This window comes from Peromyscus maniculatus, chromosome X (genome assembly GCF_049852395.1).
Source record: "Peromyscus maniculatus bairdii isolate BWxNUB_F1_BW_parent chromosome X, HU_Pman_BW_mat_3.1, whole genome shotgun sequence".
Classification (NCBI taxonomy): domain Eukaryota; kingdom Metazoa; phylum Chordata; class Mammalia; order Rodentia; family Cricetidae; genus Peromyscus; species Peromyscus maniculatus.
The window spans coordinates 94,071,308-94,090,266 of NC_134875.1; the positions used below are offsets into that span (position 1 = coordinate 94,071,308).

At 38.8% G+C, this 18,959-nt stretch overlaps 1 protein-coding gene and 1 pseudogene across 1 annotated transcript; both read right to left on the reverse strand.

Moving 5' to 3' along the window:
• Positions 1-10,676, reverse strand: part of LOC107402840 (fructose-bisphosphate aldolase A pseudogene) — a 37,574-nt pseudogene extending 26,898 nt beyond the window's left edge.
• Positions 10,533-11,775, reverse strand: LOC102916754 (melanoma-associated antigen B5-like). The gene has a single exon (XM_006990131.4). The coding sequence runs from the start codon at positions 11,728-11,730 to the stop codon at positions 10,693-10,695; it is 1,038 nt and encodes a 345-aa protein (XP_006990193.1). The 5' UTR covers positions 11,731-11,775; the 3' UTR covers positions 10,533-10,692.
• Positions 11,776-18,959: the final 7,184 nt, after the last annotated feature.

Sequence of the window (18,959 nt, forward strand, 5' to 3'; positions counted from 1 at the left end):
GGACACTTCCACCTAGCCAGTTCCAGGTCAGGATAGGCATTTCCGGGGTCAGGGTGTCTCTTGTAACCAGGATGCTGGTGGACCTGGACACTTCTGCCTAGCCAGTTCCAGGTCAAGATAGCCATTTCCAGGTCAAGGTGTCTCGCGTGACCAGGATCTGTGACATTTCATGGCAACATAAGCACACAACATGGCCATGTGATCTACGCACATGCGTGGAGTAGTGACGTGACCTGGCCACACCCAGCCTTTAAAAAATGAGTGCCATGTTCCTGGTTCCTTCTTCTTCTCCACACACGTGTCTCTCCTGCAGGCCTGCTCACTCTCTGTCCCTTTATCTCTAATAAAACTCTTATTAGTAGATTCTGTCATGTTTCGTGACATTTCCTTGCAGGGCAAGAACACAACGCAGCCAAATAACTAACAATGGTGAGAAATGAATTTGAGTCCATGGATTTCTCAGCACTGGAGAGTAATAGATGTCATCTTGGATGAATGGCAAGAAATGGATAACTGGAGGAATTTTCTGTGAAAACAATATATAACAGCCCTCCAGGACCATATACCAAGCAGTGGTGGCCACTATTTTAGTATCAAGGGGGGCTACCTCTTTCCCATTTGAAGATAAAATATTCTCTATGAATCCACTGAAATTTATACTTTTCCAAGTTTCTAGAGGAAAGACTGGTAATTTAAATCTGTGTACTATTTAATATCAACTTGGTAGTAAGAATTGGATATCAGTACTCAAAATTTCTTCAGTTAGGACTCAGGAAGTGGCATGGGACCCAATAGGAAGATCAATCCCTAGATTGCAGATTGCAGAGGACCTAAAAGATGCTACAGCCTGCTGTTTGTATCCCTCAGAAGGAAGTCATCCTCCCTCCATAAGAATCATATTAAGCACTGCTTTATGGAGATACACACTAGTGGGAAAGACAAAGAATATAAAAATAAATGAATACATGTTAGTCACATTCTTATTAGGGTCCCAAAGACAACATAAAGCACACAAAGTTTGGGACATACATGGGCTGCAAAGAGAGAGTGCCAAAAGAAATCTAGAAGCTGTTTGTGCAGAGAGTGGATACAAATGGTACCAGAGGACAGAGAATAGATACAAAGGATGGCTAAAAGAAGGTTAGCTTGGGTTGTTTGTACGAATGGTGAGAAAAGAAGTTAGCTCAAGTTATTTATGCTAAGATAAGATACTAAAAAACAAGAGATAGTGTCAGGACATAAACAACTTGTAAATAGGGTACCCTTTAAAATGATTGGTTTGTTCCTTCACCCCCTTCTAGGGTTTGGAGGTTTTCTGGTATAAAAGAAGCTTACTGCCTATCAATAAAGGAGTTCTTGTTTGACTTGACTCCCTGATGCTTCTGATTGTCCCCCTGTAAGAGGGAGGCTGGGGAATGGGCCAGCAGCATGCACTTGCCTTTCCTGGGTTCCAGGGCACCTCTTCACAGGTGACCTAAGTTCCCAGGGGGGCAGGTCCCCACAACAAAGGAAACTGAATGGAAGTGCTTTTGTAATCATTAATCCAGGACATCCCTTTTTTTCTGAACTAATGTCAACAATAACATGAGTGAAGTAGAAAAGTGAACCATACATTCCATATAATTATGCAATTTAAAAAGAAAAGGAAATTAAACGCATTCATTTACTTTCACATTTTAAAAAATTGTGTTAAAATATTAATTTTTTAATTAAATATGAAAATCTGGGCTGATAATAAAGATAGAAGGGAAATAGAGGATGAGAGTAATAGGAGTCAGAATGCATTATATGTATGTACATATACCATATAATGTATATATATATATATATATAATGTCATAAACATATGTGAATTTCTCAAACAAAAAAATTAATAAAAAACTTAAAAAACAAATATGAAGATCTGACTTCTAAGATATTAACAAACATGGCCACTGACAAGATGACTCAGCTGTAAAGATCACTTGCTGCTTTTGCAGAGGACTCATGTTTGGTTTACAGAACCCAAATGGGAGCTCAGAATCATCTGTAATTATAGTTTCAGGAGACTGGAGCACCACACGCACACATATTTTACATACAGGCATGATGGCAAAACATTCATGCATATAAATAAAACTAAATCTTTTTAAAGAAATGATCAGCATGGGTTTAGTATGTTTTATGTTAACTATTCTCCCTACAATATTTATTCATAATTAATAACATGTTTGATTTTCAATTGATTTACTTCAATAGGATCAACTTAGTTATATGCATCACTTTTATTAGGTTTTTATAATTTTTAGCTAGTACTGAAATTAATTGTTTTATTTCTATTCTTCCATATGTTGCTTGTACATTTTAAATGAGTATCTTTAATTATATAAAGAATATATGTGAATATACTATTATATATTGTATTTATGCATGATTATATTAATTACTTTTTATAAACATACATTACATCTTTATAATTATATAGATTGTATAATATAGACATACATGCATTTTGTGCTCTTTCATTTAAGTGTACACTATGTGTGTATGTATGTATATATATATATATATATCTTATAGATTTTTTGTCATACTCCTATCTAATCCCCTAATCCCTCCAACATCTATCCTGAATTAGCTATTAATTTTAGTCACGTATTTTACAATAAACACACAAACTGGCTATACTATGAAATATCAAAGATTTTAAATCACTTTCCCTTCTCATATATACTATAGTTATTTACATGAATGATGCAATTTTAGTGCTAAAGTTCTCACATTAGTAACACTGTTCACTTCTTTAAACAGAGTTCAGTCTTTTTAATAGCATTAATTATGACAGTTGACCCTTTACCATGGTTTAAAATCCTGAGATCTGAAAAATATGAAAACACTTATACTTAACAATTGATGGCTGAGGGAGAACTGGACTAAAGGGCTCAGGTTATATTTAGTTTATATTTGTGAATATTTGCTTCTTCTCTTTTAGCACTTCATCTTTTCTTTTTATTTATGTTTAAATATGCGGAGAGGGGTATGTGGCCATGAGTTCGGTGCCTTAGTGGCCAGAAACTGATGTTGAATCCACTGGAGCTAGTTACAGGCAGCTCTAAGCTACCCAGATAGGAGAACTGAGAACTGAATGTGGGTTCTCTGCACTAGCACCAAGCACTCTTAACTGATGAAATCATCTCTCTAGATCAAAGACCAAGTTTTATGGTTTTGCTTTGTATTTTTTATTTTCTTGTTTTGAGACAGGATCTTGCTGTGTAGTCCTGGGTGTGCTGGAACTAGGGAGACCAGGCTGACCTTAAACTCACAGATCTGCCTGCCTTTTCCTCCCACGTGCTGGGACTTAAGGTGTGAACCACCACATCTTTCCCATTTTCAACCAAGATTTTTCTCTAATATATTTCATAATATGGCTGGCTTTGTCTATTTAACAGACATTTTGAAGCTTTTATTCAGAAAGTTCTGTGGTTTTATTTTTCTTTGTAGATTTGTATTGTGGATATAAGAATAATTCAATATCAGGAAATATAAAGCCCTAGGGTTATTGTGCATTGTAGCAGGAATCTTAAAAGTTCTTATTAATAAAATCAAACCTGAGGCGAGTTATTGGGGTCCATGCTGGTAGATCAGAGAGACAGAACAAGCCACAGCTATCTCACCTCGCTGGATCCTCAGCTGGTCTTGTCTCCTCAGACTGGAGGCCTCTGAGTCTTCATCCGGAATGGGTCTCAGCTGAATTACTGCTCAAAACCTGAAGCTTAACCAGGCCAAATTCTTCTAGTTTCTGGTCCTCACGCCTTATATATATCTTTCTGCTTTCTACCACCACTCCCTGGGATTAAAGGCTGGCTTTCTGGGATTAAAGGCGTGTCACCATGCTTGGCTATTTCCAATGTGGCCTTGAACTCACAGAGATCCAGAGGGATTTCTATCTCTGGAATGCTAGGATTAAAGGTGTGAGTGCCACCATTTTCTAGCCTTTGTATCTAGTGGCTGTCTGTTCTCTGACCCCAGATAAATTTATTAGAGTACACAATATTTTTGGGAACACAATACCACCACAGTGCATAGATGCTTATTACCCTGTGTCTTAGACATCAGTCTTTAAGCCAGTGATTCAGAATGGGAAATATGAATGAAAAGAATATAAGAAGAAAGAAATACATGCCATAATCATAATGTGGCTAAGCTCAAATTAACATATTTTGACTTTCAGTGTGGGTGGAAATATGAAACAGTTTTTAAATGTATTTTATGTGTATGGATGTTTTACCTGCATGTATGTATGAGCACCACATGCATGCAGACTCTACTAAGGTTAGAAGAGGGCATCAGTTTCCCTGGAACTGGAGTTACAGCCCTTTATGAGCATTCATATGAGTGCTGGGAATTGAACTCCAATCCTCTGGAAGAACAGACTGCTCTTAACTGCTGAGTCATCTCTCCAGGCGCTGGAACAAAATTTTATGTCTGGCTGGACGGTGGTGGCGCATGCCTTTAATCCCAGCACTCAGGAGGCAGAGGCAGACGGATCTCTATGAGTTCGAGGCCAGCCTGGGCTACAGAGTGAGTTCCAGGAAAGGCACAAAGCTACACAGAGAAACCCTGTGTAGAAAAAAAAATATGTCTGATTTGTATATAATTGTCTTTATGTATGAAACACTCTCATCCAATGACAATCAATGGGAATCTACAAATACTGACATTTTTTTTCATTTGTTTTTGGTATTTTGTTTTGTTTTGTGAGACAAATTCACATGTATCACATTTTGGTTTCAAATTCACTGTATTTCCAAGGTTAGCCTTGAAATCCTAACCCTTGTGCTTCCACTGAACACTCTTCTTATTCTGTTCTCCACTAGGTATTCTTTAGTGTATATGCATGTGTGCCTCTGGAATTTCTCCTTTGTATGACATAATTAATAAATGTTCTTAATTTGAAACTGAAAACATTCTGTTCAATTTCAAAACATCATTGTTAAATTCTTTTTTTTTCCCGAGGCAGGGTTTCTCTGTGTAGCTTTGCACCTTTCCTGGAACTCACTTTGTAGCCCAGGCAAGCCTCAAGCTCACAGAGATCTGCCTGCCTCTGCCTCCCGAGCGCTGGAATTAAAGGCATGAGCCACCATCGCCCGGCAAATTCTATAACTATAATTTATTATTTCAAATATACACTTGTAAAATTTTTTAGAATTGCTAAAATCTGAAACATAAATAAAATCCTATCTTTATATGGATCACGAAAAGTTCTAATTCTAAGGCCAAAGAGATGGCTTAGTAGTTAAGAGCACCCACTGCTCTTGTAGAGGACTCCAGTTTGGTTCTAAGCACCCATGTCTGACGAATATCTGTTAATCCAGATCCAGGGTATATGGTGCCCTCTTCTTTACTCTATGGTTACCCACATGCATGTAGACACATAAATAAAAAATAAAATAATTATTTAAAAGCTTCTAATTACTGCTGTTTGGAATGCGAAATTGCAGGCACTTTGGAGAAGTTCGGCATTTCCTTATAGGCCGAACATAGTTTTATCATATGACTTAACAGTGATGATGCTCAGTACTTGTGTAAACATCTATGTAAATGCATGGCCATTTACAGCAGTTTTACTCATAACTGCTCCAAATGGAATGCAACACAGAATACATTGAGTAGGTGAGTGTATAAACAAGCAATACTATTTCCAGGCAGTGGAACATAAATAATTAAAAATGAGCAATAAAGTCATTAAATAAAACAATGGCACCTAAAATGTGCATTACTCAGGAGAGACGCAAACCTGAAAGGCTCCATATTGTATGATTCTGATTATATATTGTGGTGAAAATCAGAGAAGGATGCACAGGTAGACTCCGGGCAATTTAGGGATAGTAAAACTAGGTGACATCATGATGGTAGACATGTATATTAGCAATATACATTTGTCAAAAGACATAGAACTATATAACACAAAATGAACCCTAATGCACACCATTGAATTTAGCTACAGATTATGTATAAATGTTTTCTCATAAGTTGTATCAAATGTACCACACTAATACCAGGTGTTAATAGTTTGGGAAACCATGGGGAAGGGATTGGATGAAAAGAGTAAATAAATGATACTTGTACTAGAATTTATTCTATTTGAGAACAGTTAAATGATAAAGATTGGATATGGTCAAGCTATATTAAATAATCTCATGTATATTACAATGATTAATACAGTGATGTTAGCATATTAATTCCTATCCATATACCATTAGAATTCAAATTATTCTTTAGAACTGAGTTCCTGTTTTAACACAAATCTCTCTCCAACACCCCACTCCTGTCTCACATGCCCTTCTTGGTAATCACCTACCTTTCTACTCTGGTTCTGAGTTCTCAATATTTTTAGGTTTCATATACAAATGAGATTGTACAATATTTGCTTGGCTTATTTCTCTTAGCGTTATTTTCTATTTGGTTTTTGATATTACTGTTTAAATTTTATAGTAAAATAATGTTTCACTATATACATACATGCATAAACACTATATATATATACTGAATACACATACACAATGCATACATATAAGCAATGTATATGTATACACAATGCATGTATATACACAATGAAAATAACAGTATTATAATTTGTGTCAGCTGTCAACTTGACACAATTCAGAATTATCTGAGATAGAATCAATTTCAGATTTGCCTTGATGAGATTAGCTGGTCTGTGGGCATATCTGTGGGGCATTTTCTTAATTGCTAATTGATACAGGAGTGTGATGCAGAAGCCCCTTGTGGGTGGTACCACCTTTAGGCAGGAGATCCTGTGCTGTATAAAATAGCTATATAGCTGAGTAAAAGTTCAGAAGGAAGGCAGTAAACAGGGCTTACTCATAGTATCTGTTCGAGGTTTCTGTCCCAGATTCCTGCCTTGAGTTCCCATCTTGCCGTTTCTCAAAAATTTACTGTAACCTGTAAGATGAAATAAAATCTTTCTTCCAAGTTGCTGTTGGTCTTGGAGTTTATCATAGCAACAGAAAGTAAACGTGAACATGTGCAGTCTATAACTTCTCAATGACCTGTTTCACCTCTTCATTATTGTAAATAATGCTATATTAATTAAACATGGGAGTGTTAAATTCTTCAATATACAGACCATATTAAAAATGTGTTGTTCATTTTATTTATTTATTTATTTATTTATTTATTTATTTATTTATTTATTTTGTATGCATCTTTCAGGGTGAAAGGGTGTGTGCCATGGCGTTTTAGAAGTCAGAGTACCTCCTTCCATTATTTGGGTCCTGGGGATATAACTCGGGTTGTCAGTCTTGTCAGACACCTTTACCTACTTAGTCCTGACATTGGCCCTGACAACATTTCTAAAATATATACTCCTAAGATGGGTATTACTAGTGATAGTTCTACTTTGAAGAAACTGTGATGTTTTCCATATTAACTGTACTGATTTGCATTCCCACCAACAGTGTATTAGTGTATTTGCCACTATTCTCCATACCCTTGAGCATAGTTGCTATCTTGCTTTTTCATTATAGGCATTCTAACATGTCTAAAATTCATGGTGGGTTTCATTTACATTTATTTGACAATTACTGACATTGAGTATCTTTTCATATAGCAGCGACTCATTTGTATGTTTTTATTGGAAAGATAAGCACTCAAGTTATTTGTCCACTTATAAATTGCCTTAGAACATAACCTAGAAATAAATCCACCTATACGTGGTGCCCTAGTGTGCTTTTTGTTCCTCTGTTAAAACATTTACCAAAATCAGCTTGAGGGAGAAAAGGATTTATTTGGCTCACACGTTTGGTCACAGTCCATCATTGAGGCAAGTCAGGACAGGAACTCAAGCAGAAACAGGCAGGAACCATGGGATATCACTGCTTACTAGCTTGCTTTCCATGGCTTGTCCAGTCTGCTTTCTTATACACCTCAGGACCACCTACCCAGGGATGCCACCGTACATAGTAAACTGGGTACTCCCATATCTATCATTAATCAACAAAATGCCCCACAGATAGACATGTCCTTAGACCAATGTCTTAGGCAATTCCTCAGTCTAGTTCCCTCTTTCCAAGTGACTCTAGTTTGTATCAGATTGACAAAAACTCACCAGCATATGTGGTCAAATAATTTTTAACAAAGGTGACAAGAATAGGCAAATTCTGAAGTCTTTTAAATAAGAGCTATTTTGTAAGTGTATATACATGCAAAAGGGTGATACTGAGTCCTTGTCTTACACTATATAAAAATTATCAAAACAATTTACTTAAATTTTAAAGTCCCACTGGGGAAAACCTTTCAGAAAATACAGAGAAAACTGAACTTAACATTATGCATAGTGATGGTCATTTGAATATGACAAGAAAAGCAGACGCAACAAAAGTGGAAGTAAACAAATGTAGCTTATCAAACTAAAATGCCTCTGCAGAGCAAATGGAGCAGCTTGTGTTTTACTAACTTCTAGAATTAGGTCTCTTTCCCTTTTCCATTTACTGTTTTACAGTTTGCATTGTACTCGGCTTTTGCCATGTCTGTGTGAGCTTTTGCTTGATTTAAACTACTAAGGACGTTATAAGGACCTTATCTCTTATATATGGTGCAAATATAGTTTCACACATTTTCTTTCCATTAACCAACCTTTAATTTTTTTCAGAAAGTTGAACTTGTAGAATATTATAAAATATATTATTTCCTTCATCTCTGACCTTCCCCCCTGTTGCTTCCTGTCTCCTACTGAGGCAAAAACTTGAATGCAACTGTCTGCCAGCACAGGAGAATAGCTTCCTCAGGAACTGGACTTGTTACCCCATTCATCTTGTACTCCATCAGACTGTGAAAATGAAATTTCTGTTAAGGCTATGGTCCCCACCAACACCATACCTGCCCCACTTTGCTAGAGCAGCCAGCACAGACTTTAGGGGATTTGTCTGTCAACTGTGCGGCACAGTATCTGAAGACTTGACAGTTACACACCATTTCTACAAGCATAATTATCCCATGACCCAGGATAAATGGAATTGGCCTTCCATTGGGGACTTTTTCTTTCACAAACATCCAAAATACTTTCCTTTGAGACTTTCTACTTGATAATACTCATTAGAAACACCTTCATCATTACTCCCTCTTTTCACGTTATCTTAAGGCATAAGGATCTACATCATCTTACTGATAAAACTGGTTCAGACATTCAAAAATTCTATGAGGTGAAATTGATAAGCACTAGGAAATGAAAACAAATTTTCTTCAAGGGAGTCTCACTGGGGAAATAAAACACTCTTCGGGGAAGACTGCATGACCAGCAGTAGATGACCAACAAAAAACAGAATCAGTGGCATCTTTGGAGGTTCCTTGTTTCATAATGTCATATCATGGCTCTTCTTTAAAAAATATATTTTAAATTTATAACATATATATGTGTATATCTATATCTATATCTACCTGTCTATCTATCTATCTATCTATCTATCTATCTATCTATCTATCTATCTATCTATCTATACTCTCATTTTATACTCCAGCTCCTCTTTGTGTACATTATGACTTTCAGTATCAGTGTTTTTATAGGATTACTGAGTGTGCAAACAAATGAGTCTCTATTTCTTGTGCTGTCCTTTGGGATCTTTTTGTTCTGTTTGTTTTCTCCAATTCTGATGCATTAGTTTTTGTTTTTATCATATTATATTATAATCTAATAGAAGCTTCATCAGTTTCTTCCCATTGGTTTTTGTTTTATTTTTCTCTCATACATTACATCTCGATCCAATTGCAGTTTCCCCTCCCTCTACTTCTCCTAGTTCTTCCACAACTCACCACTTTCCCTATACCCCAGATCCACCTCTCTTCTTTCCCTTAAAAAAATAAAAAGAACAGGTTTTCCAGGAATATCAAGGGATCCTTTTCATTTTCTAATGAGAGACAGAAAGGGAGTGGATCTGAATGGGAGGGGTTGAGTGAGGGGAAATGTAATTAATCAGGATACCTTGTATAAGAAAGAATCTATTCTCATCTCCTCCAGAGAATGGGGTGGTGGGCTGGGGGGAATACGGGGGGCGGGGGGGGGAGAGGGAGGGAGGAGGACAGGGGAATCCGTGGCTGATATGTAAAATTAAATTAAATTATAAAATAAATTTAAAAAAATGCATTCTCGTTACCATAAGAAACATATGCAGGAATCTCACAAATAAAATACTGAGTGAAACAAGCAAAAAAAAAAAAGAATCTATTTTCAATAAAAAACAAATTCTATGAGAATCTGGGTTTTTCATCTTAGCATTTCAATACTGCTACAAAGAGCACATGTTCAAGGAGTGTTTAGTGAGCCAGGTGTAGCAGCTCATACCTATAATCCCAATACATGGGATGGGAAGGCAGGAATATCAAAAGTTTAAGCCCAGGCACAGGTACCCGGCAAGTTTGAGGCCAGTTTGAACTACATGAGACCCTGTCACAAAAATAAAACATGGTAACAGGAATGTTTAGTGAATGAGAGTCCACAAATGAAATCTAATTAATAAACATTTAATTTCTTCTAATTTTTTTACAACAGCCAAGGAGAAAGTTTTCAAACAGTTAACTTTATCAAATAGAACAAAAGCAATTACAGAAAACAAATCTTACTCGTGTTTTAAGTTCTATTCCTTCCCTGCATTACCTTGTTTACTACGGGCTTCTTTCATGCTTTCAAGAAAATCCTTATTTTGCTGCTACATTTTCTTTATGGAAAATAAAATATCTCCAGACTTGGGCAGGGGAGAAAACTCTGGCGATATGACTTTGGAAAAAAGCTTTGGCAGGAGTGTCAGGGATGATTTCATGGTTGCCTTGATCCTTCTCTTTATCCTCTTTTAAAGCCTGTTCATAAAGATCTGAGAAGTAACGGGGTGGGATTTTATAGATCTTGGCGACAAACTTGAGGACAGTTATCTTGTTGGTTTCAGCATATGCTTTGGGACCCCACAAGAACTCATAGTGTGGAGGATCACTGCCGGCCACCTGCCTGTACTCCAGGTACTCCAGCTTCACCAAATACTGGGTCATGAGCTTCCGGGGCTCACCAAAGATGCGGTGCTTCTTCCCAGGATACACTTCCATAGATCTCAGCATTCTCCAAATATCTTCTTCACGCACACAGTTGCCATTCATGAAGATCATGCCTAGGACAGTCATCACGAAAGCGGTTTTGGGTAAGCCCTGGCCAGGACGAACCCTCCCATTGTTGGGGAGTTTCAGCTTGCTGATAAGATCATATACTTGCCTGCTTGATTCAACTTCCCTCACTTCAACTGCAAAGAAATCTGAAAGTCTCTCAGCAGCTTTCTTGAGGATCTCAGGAAAGGCATTGATTTCTTCCTTATCAATAACCTGCATCATATCTTCCATTGTAGTAAGCTTCCTCATTTTGTAGTTGTCAAGGAGAATCTGCGACAGCACGAAGACCTTTCTGGCTAGAATATCTTGGTGGAGATTAATGGAATGGTAATTCCTCAAAAGGTTTTCTTCATCATCTAGATCATCAATGGAACTTTCATCTGATATACTGAAAGAAAGGACACCAGTAGTTATGCTGGAAACTGATTGTTTCTCTGGCATCTCAGAGGCACCACATGATTCAGGAGAGGATTCTTCTGTTGCCTCTACTGCTTTCTGTGCACCTTCAGAAGCCTGAGCATCATTTCGAGCTCTGCGTCGTCTCCTACGGGCATTTAGTTTACTCTTCTGACCTCGAGGCATGATGACTGATTAAGAACAAGAGCAAGGATAATAGCAGGATTTTGGAGATTCAGGTACCTAATGGAGACAGAAGAAAATAATATGAGCAGCTTCACTAGGAGGAGACCTCCTCGTGTTTAATTCTTCTTCTACGGCTTTTATGAAAATACTGCTCTAGGAACATAGAGGGCTTCTGTTATAATTCGCTCATACTCAGTGGAGTAAGATAAAGTGCATCTTAGGCTGTTGCTTGGGCAGTGACAAAGCTTATCTGCTGTGGGATATCTTTCTGTACACTGCGAATAAGTGTTGCTCTGATTGGCTAATAAATAAAGCCATTTGGCCTATGACAAGTCAGGTTATAGCTAGGTGGGGAATTGAAGAGGGAGACTGGAAGAAGAAAGGAGAGGGGATAAACACCAGCTGCCACCAGGAGAAGCAAGATGTGAAAATACCCATAAGCCATGGCCACATGGCAACTTACAGATTAATAGAAATGGGTCAAGTTATAAGAGCTAGCTAGCAAGAAGCCTGCCCTAGGCCATGCAATTGGTAATTAATATTAAGCCTCTAAATGATTATTTTATAAGTGGTTGTGGGACCCTGGGACCAGATGAGACCAGAGAAAACTTCTGGCTATATTTGCCAGCCCAAAGTGTTCTGCTCGACTTTCCACCTAAAACTTGAGAGATCTTAAAAAAGATTCTAAAATGGAGCTAAAAACAGCTTCCTAAATGTGTTGCTCAGACAAGCCGTGAGCTGCACTATGGCAGGTTTACGGCGTATAGGCTTGAGCTAAATAGCATGGTGGATTCCCACAGCGATAAACAGTGGTGTCTCCAAGCTTCACAGTGTGCTGCATGATGGATTTAGCTTTTGCTAGTACAGACAAAAAAAAAAGAGGTTTCTGGGCTACACACTGCTGGAAGGAGGCATAGACCCACTGCTTCCCAGAGTTGGCAGTAAACATACTACAGCCATGTTGGAAAGCTGAAGCAGGTGGAGTCAGCAGCCAGGGCTTCTGCTTTTATCTTAGCCACACAATTTAACAGTTTAAAATCTCTCCTGGTCAGAGAAAGATTATAGATTCACAACGACAAAGATTCAGATGGAATAAAACTCTAAACTGTTTACAGTATGTGTAAAAATGTACGTAGGCTTGGAAGAGAGAAGAAAAGGAGGATAGACAGTTATATAAAGAAATAGTTTTAAAAAATAAAGTCTTTAACGAGACAATAAGAATAATATAAAAAATAAGTCACATAAAGATGGATATTACACAAAAAGTCTGGATTATATTGTCTTTGGGATTTTTAACTGCAGAAAGACATTTGATTGTAAAGGCTGCTCAGTTAAACATATATATATATATATATATATTTTTTTTTTTTAAAGGTATCTTAACTTCAAAATTTATGGCTAAGGATACGTTGCTTTGGAAAAGAGGTTCTGCTTTTGTTTCCACAGAGGATGAGAACCTGTGGATTGCTTCCAGGCTAATATGGTTTTATCAGCCAAGACCCCCCTGAAAGGTCTCCAATTATATCATGGCCAAGATGATCCAACATCCAGAATGGCTTCAAGGCAACTGGCTCAGACAATGCAGCTTCACAGACTATTCCAATCATGACTTGACCACAATTCTTAATTTTCTCAGGATCCCTATAAGATTGCCAGCACCCCCATCCAGCAGGAAGTAGTATGAGAAGCTACGACCAAATTTTCAAAATATTGTTCATAAATGTTTATTTTTATTTAAAGGGGCTTGATTATAGATATAATCTCTTTCTAAAAAAGAAAAAAGGATAATATAAATATGATAGAATAAAAGGGTACATTATTAAACTACTTTTAAACAGCAACAACTTGTTTAAAGTATTTTACACTGCTATAGATTTTAGTTTATTACAAATTTAAAATTAATTTTGTTATATTGTATCTATATTTCTACTCTCACTTAAGGTATTATGTTTTTGTAACTCATTTAAATTGCAATGGATAATTAAGAAACACAGATTAATAATTAGTCTTCTATAATATTCAAACTTATAGTCATGTTAGTTGTTTTCTAGATATACAAAGATATAATTCAATTTGGTAGGTAATGTTCAAACACTTCAAAGACCTACAGAATATGGCATTTAAAATGTTTCAAAAACTTAGACTTTCTGGACAATGAGACATGTCTTCTCCTGGCAGCACCAATTTACTTCAAAGAGAAAGCTGAGCATCGAAGACAATCCATATGGAGTTTATCCTCTTGGCAAAAATAGCTATTTGGGAAAGAAAGTGCTTTTGCCTGGACTGCTGATATGTTATATAAAATTGACATGCAGGACTCATAGGTGACCACTGTACTTTGCAAGGCAAAATGGGTTCTTCGGGATCCTGCTTCACAGAGGAGACTGCCAGATATTCTAAAGGACAGAGAGAAGCAACTGAAAAACCCTAGGCTTATAGGCTGAAAATTGATGCCTCAACATTACAGAGGAACTTTGGATGACTGTCCAGGCAGGCAGCTGTCTCTGTCATTTCCAGAATTTTTGGAAGTTGCTTACAACTCACTTCCTATTTACTTAGGTAATATTATATCCTTCTGGGGTCTTTGATGTAGTTGAAGAATAAGTAGTTATAATTATAATTTTCCTTGGTTATGATAAAATGCTAGGTATGAAACCTTAGACTCACAAATATAGGATAAATAGAAGATTTTCTTTGAATTTGCCAAATATAAATAGACTAGATATTATAACTGTAATTCTTGTTTGATAACTGTTCTATTATATGTAATTTTACTACATTAAAGTTAAAACCTTCCTTTTTGGTTAGACAGGAAAGGGGAAGTGCTGTGGGATGGCTTTCTGTACACTGTGAATAAGTGTTGCTCTGATTGGTTAATAAATAAAGCCATTTGGCCTATGGCAAGTCAGGTTGATTCCCTCACCACTCATGTAGCATTCCTTTTCTAATTCTGTGCACAATGTGTTACTCCTTTTGCTGAACTAAGTCCCCTGTCCTTTGCCTCCTAGGTGCTCAGGTTGGTAATACCATAAAAAAAGGAGCAGAGGACTCATGTACATTCCAGTGCCATTTGGGGGCTTCTGAAAATCAAAACAGGGTCTTGTTTGTTATCTCTACCTATATTTCTTCCCATTTCCTGTTGTTATGGTAGGCTTCTTTTTGATCTACTGAATGAAGCTCGCCATTTCTATTTGCCTTCACCTCCCTGAGACTACAGAGCCAGCTCTCCCATTGTTCTTAGGACTTAGGAAGACTGAGCACAAAGGTGCACCTTGTATGGCAGTAGGGCTCTCTTCTGTGATGGGTGAGAGCAAAGTGATGGAAAAGGAAAGAGTGAGAGAAAAAAGAGCAAGAGGAAGGGAGAAGAGGGAAAGGGAAAAGATAGAGGAGAGAAGTGAGAGATGAAGGAAGAAAGAACAGAGAAAGGAAAGGATGGAGTACTGTGGAATGATCCTCTTGCACACTGTAAAATTTGGTCACTTGAACTGGTTTAATAAAATGCTCATTCGCCAGTAGCCAGGCAGGAAGTATGGGCAGGGTGAACAAACTAAGGATGATGGGAAGGGGAAGGGCAGAGGGAGGAGTTGCCAGCCAGATGCAGAGGAAGCAGGGCATGTACAAAATGAAGTAAGGAGCCAGGAGCCACGTGGGAGCAAGTAAATAAATGGAAATGAGCTAACAAAAACTCCACCTACAAGGGAAATTGGGGTGGGAGGGTGGAGGGAAGAGAGGAGAGAGGAGGAGGAAAGGGAGGGAGAAGAGAGAAAGAGAGGAAGTGGGAGGAGAGAGAAATAGAGGAGGGAAGAGAGAAGGGGTGGAGGGGAAGGGAGAGATGATTGGTAAGAGAGGAGGAATAAGGAAAAGGAGGAGATGGGAGGAAGGAAGGAAGGGATAAGGGAAGAGGAGAGGGGAGGAAAGGAGGACGGAAAGGAGGGACAATAGGGAAGGAGAGGAAGAGGGAGCATGGGGAAAAGGAGGAGGGAGAAACTGGAAAGAAAGGGGGTGATAGGGAAGGATAAGAGGAGGTGGAAGTTGGAAGGGATGAGGGAGGGAGGGAGGATGGGTGAGAATGGAGAATGGGAAGGTTAGGAGGAGAAAAGGGGAAAGGGAGGAGGGGTAATAGAGAGCAGAGGGAGGAGGAAATAGAAAAGAGAGGGAGGAGGAAAGGGAGGAAGGAGGGAAGGGAGGGAGGAAGGAAGGAAGGAAGGAAGGAAGGAAGGAAGGAAGGAAGGAAGGAAGGAAGGAAGGAAGGAAGGGAGGGAGAAATGAAAGGAAATCTGAGAAAAATTGCAGGGGTGCATAGTGGAAGAAAGAGGCAAGGAAGATGAGGAGTGGGAAGAAAAGATGAGGTAGGAGAGACCGGAGAAGCGGGAGTAGACAAAAATAGGGAAAGTGCTGCATCTGGCAAAAGGCGGGGTTTGTTAGTGGGAAAGATTGGGGAGCAACAAAGGAAAATGAAGGCTGGACAGATGTGAAGAACTGGATGGGGAGTGAGGGAGCGAGGGTGTGAGGGAAGCAGAGGATGGGATAAGGGAAGGAGGTAAAGGGGACGACGAGGAGGAGTTGGGGTAAGTGAGATGATTAGGAGGAGAGAGGGGCATCTTCCCTCCCGAGGTTATTCTATACAAGAAATAGTGGTGCCCCCATCTGGGAGGAAGACCTTCTCTTAGATGACTACAATGCTTAGCTTGGGCGTGGGAGTGCAGGGGAACAAGGAGCCGCCTTCCCCCGCCATTTTTTATTTCTGAGACAGGGTTTTTCTGTGTAGTCCTGGCTGTCCTGGAACTCGCTCTGTAGACCAGGCTGGCCTCGAACTCACAGAAATCCGCCTGGCTCTGCCTCCCAAGTGCTGGGATTAAAGGCGTGTGCCACTATCTCCCTGCAGAGGGTTCCCTTCATTGTGAGTGGGCTCGAGGGGTAAGAGGAAAGATACTGAAGTCACCATTCGCCATTTTATGGCCCCAGGGTTGAGGAGAGCCGCTTTCTTGGAGACAATAGACTGAGAACAAAGATGCGCCTTTTAGAGCGGTTTCTGTTCTAGGGTGGGCATCACACTCATTTTCATTCACTTACCTTGACTCTGGAAGATTCTTGGCCTTGTTCCTTGATTCTGCTAGGACAGCAACCAGCCTTGGACAGAGCGCGATACTGCCGCGCCTCACCCCACGGGCATCTGAAGCAGTAAGTCCGAAACACGAACAAACACTAAGACCAATGAGAGAGTCCTGGAGAGAGGCCCACGGGCAGCCCCACATCTCTGGCGCCTCCTTGGGCATGGGATGTATAATTCTCTCAGGCCAGCAGAAGACTTCATTGGGTACATTGTAGCGTTTTGGTCCATGCCCTTAGTCATTCCTGGTTACTGCAAGATATTTAGTCTCTGAGAGCTTTCTCATAGAAGGCTACCTGATGGAGGCACCTCATCCATAAGCATACTTGAAGAAAAGACTGCAAAAAGGGATATGGTGTTCTCAGGTCATAATTATTTGAGTCTACACAATGGTTCCCATCTCTTAAGAAATTTCCTGGCAAATGCCACATTCCTGCAAACTCGTGAGTTGTGCCTTCAAATACTAGAAAACGTAATTCTGTGTCTTCAGAGTGATGGGGTAAAAAGGCAGGCTAACAAGGCAGAGAGCATAGACTGGGAAGTGGCTTTCATAGCAAATGGTGATATATTACATTTCCTCATCTTGCAGACTCAGTTTTTTGTTACTGCTGAAAGATTAGAGAGAGAAAGAGAGGGGGGCGGGGAGGTGGTGTGTGTGCCACTCAGACAACAACGCTCAGGAATCAGGTTTTTTTTCTTTCCACCATGTGGGACCCATGGGGGATTTAAATTCAGGTCCTCAGGCTTAGCAGCAAGCATCTTTACACTCTGAGCCATCTAGACATCCCAGTTCTGAAATATTTAAATATTGCAGGCAAAGAGTAGAAATATAAGAGTTTACAGATGCCAATCATTTGAATACTTTGGATACTTTCATTGCACATTGCACATGTATGTGTTCATGTTGTTATGGCATATTCTTTTTGGCATTTTGTTTTTAAAATGTTTCATTTATTTTGGTTCTTATTGTTCTGGCAAAGTATACCCCCCAGCACTTTGTGTACATTTGAAAAAATAATTTCAGATATACTTAGGAGGAGTGAGGAAAAAGATTCAATACAGATTGTAAAGGCCAGACTGACTGGGGGGTAACTAAAGCCGTGTTTGGACTCCTAGCACTCAAGTAAAAAACTGCACATAGCAGAGTACACTGGGGACTCAGAGATAGCAGGATCCCCGGAGATTTCTAGCTGAATCAGAGAGCTCTAGGATCTGAGAAAGACAGTGTTTTCAATCAAAAAGGGTGGGGTGGTTGAGGAAGACACCTGATGTTCATCTTTGTCCTCAGTATGCAAACACATATATCCATGCACAAATACATGCACATATTAGCATACATGTTACACACTCACAAATCTGAAATGTCAGCTTCACTGTTGAGGTAATGGATCTGCATGTTCAAATCACCACCAGAAAACTACCTTCTCTCTATAATTCACTACTTAAGAATATGAGAATTTTATCAACTAGTTCTGTATTTTATGCTTTAGTTTTCAATGAATGTTTATGTTCTTCTAAAACTTATATCGTGATAATCTCTTTTCTTCTGTGTGACTCTGTTAACTGAGTTTTGCTTAGTGAAGATGAGTAAGTACATTCAGAATGTTAATCAGTATTTTTCTTGTACTTAGCATTTAAAAAAATGGTATTGGTGTGTGTGTGTGTGTGTGTGTGTGTGTGTGTGTGTGTGTGTGTGTGTGCCAGTACATGTCAACATGGATAGACATGCTGAGGGCAGAGGACTACCTCAACAGTAATTCTTTAGGTCCATCCACTTTTTGTAAACAGTCTTTCTTTGGCCTGGAGCTCTCTTAGTAACACAGGCATGCTGGTCTGGAGCCCTAGGAATCTTCCCATTTCTACTTCCTTAGAACTGAGATTATAAGCATGTGCTAGCCTAATACCAGACTTTAAAAAAATAATACTTTTTATTTATTCCTTGTGAATTTCCTACAACATATTTTGATTATATTCATCCCCTCCTCCAACTCCTCACAGGTCTTCCCTCACCTCGGTACTCACCAAACTCCATGTTCCCTCTTTTTAAAAACAAAACAAATTAACAAAATACCTAAAGCAAAACCATGGAGTTCAGTTTTTGTTGTTCAACTATTCCTGG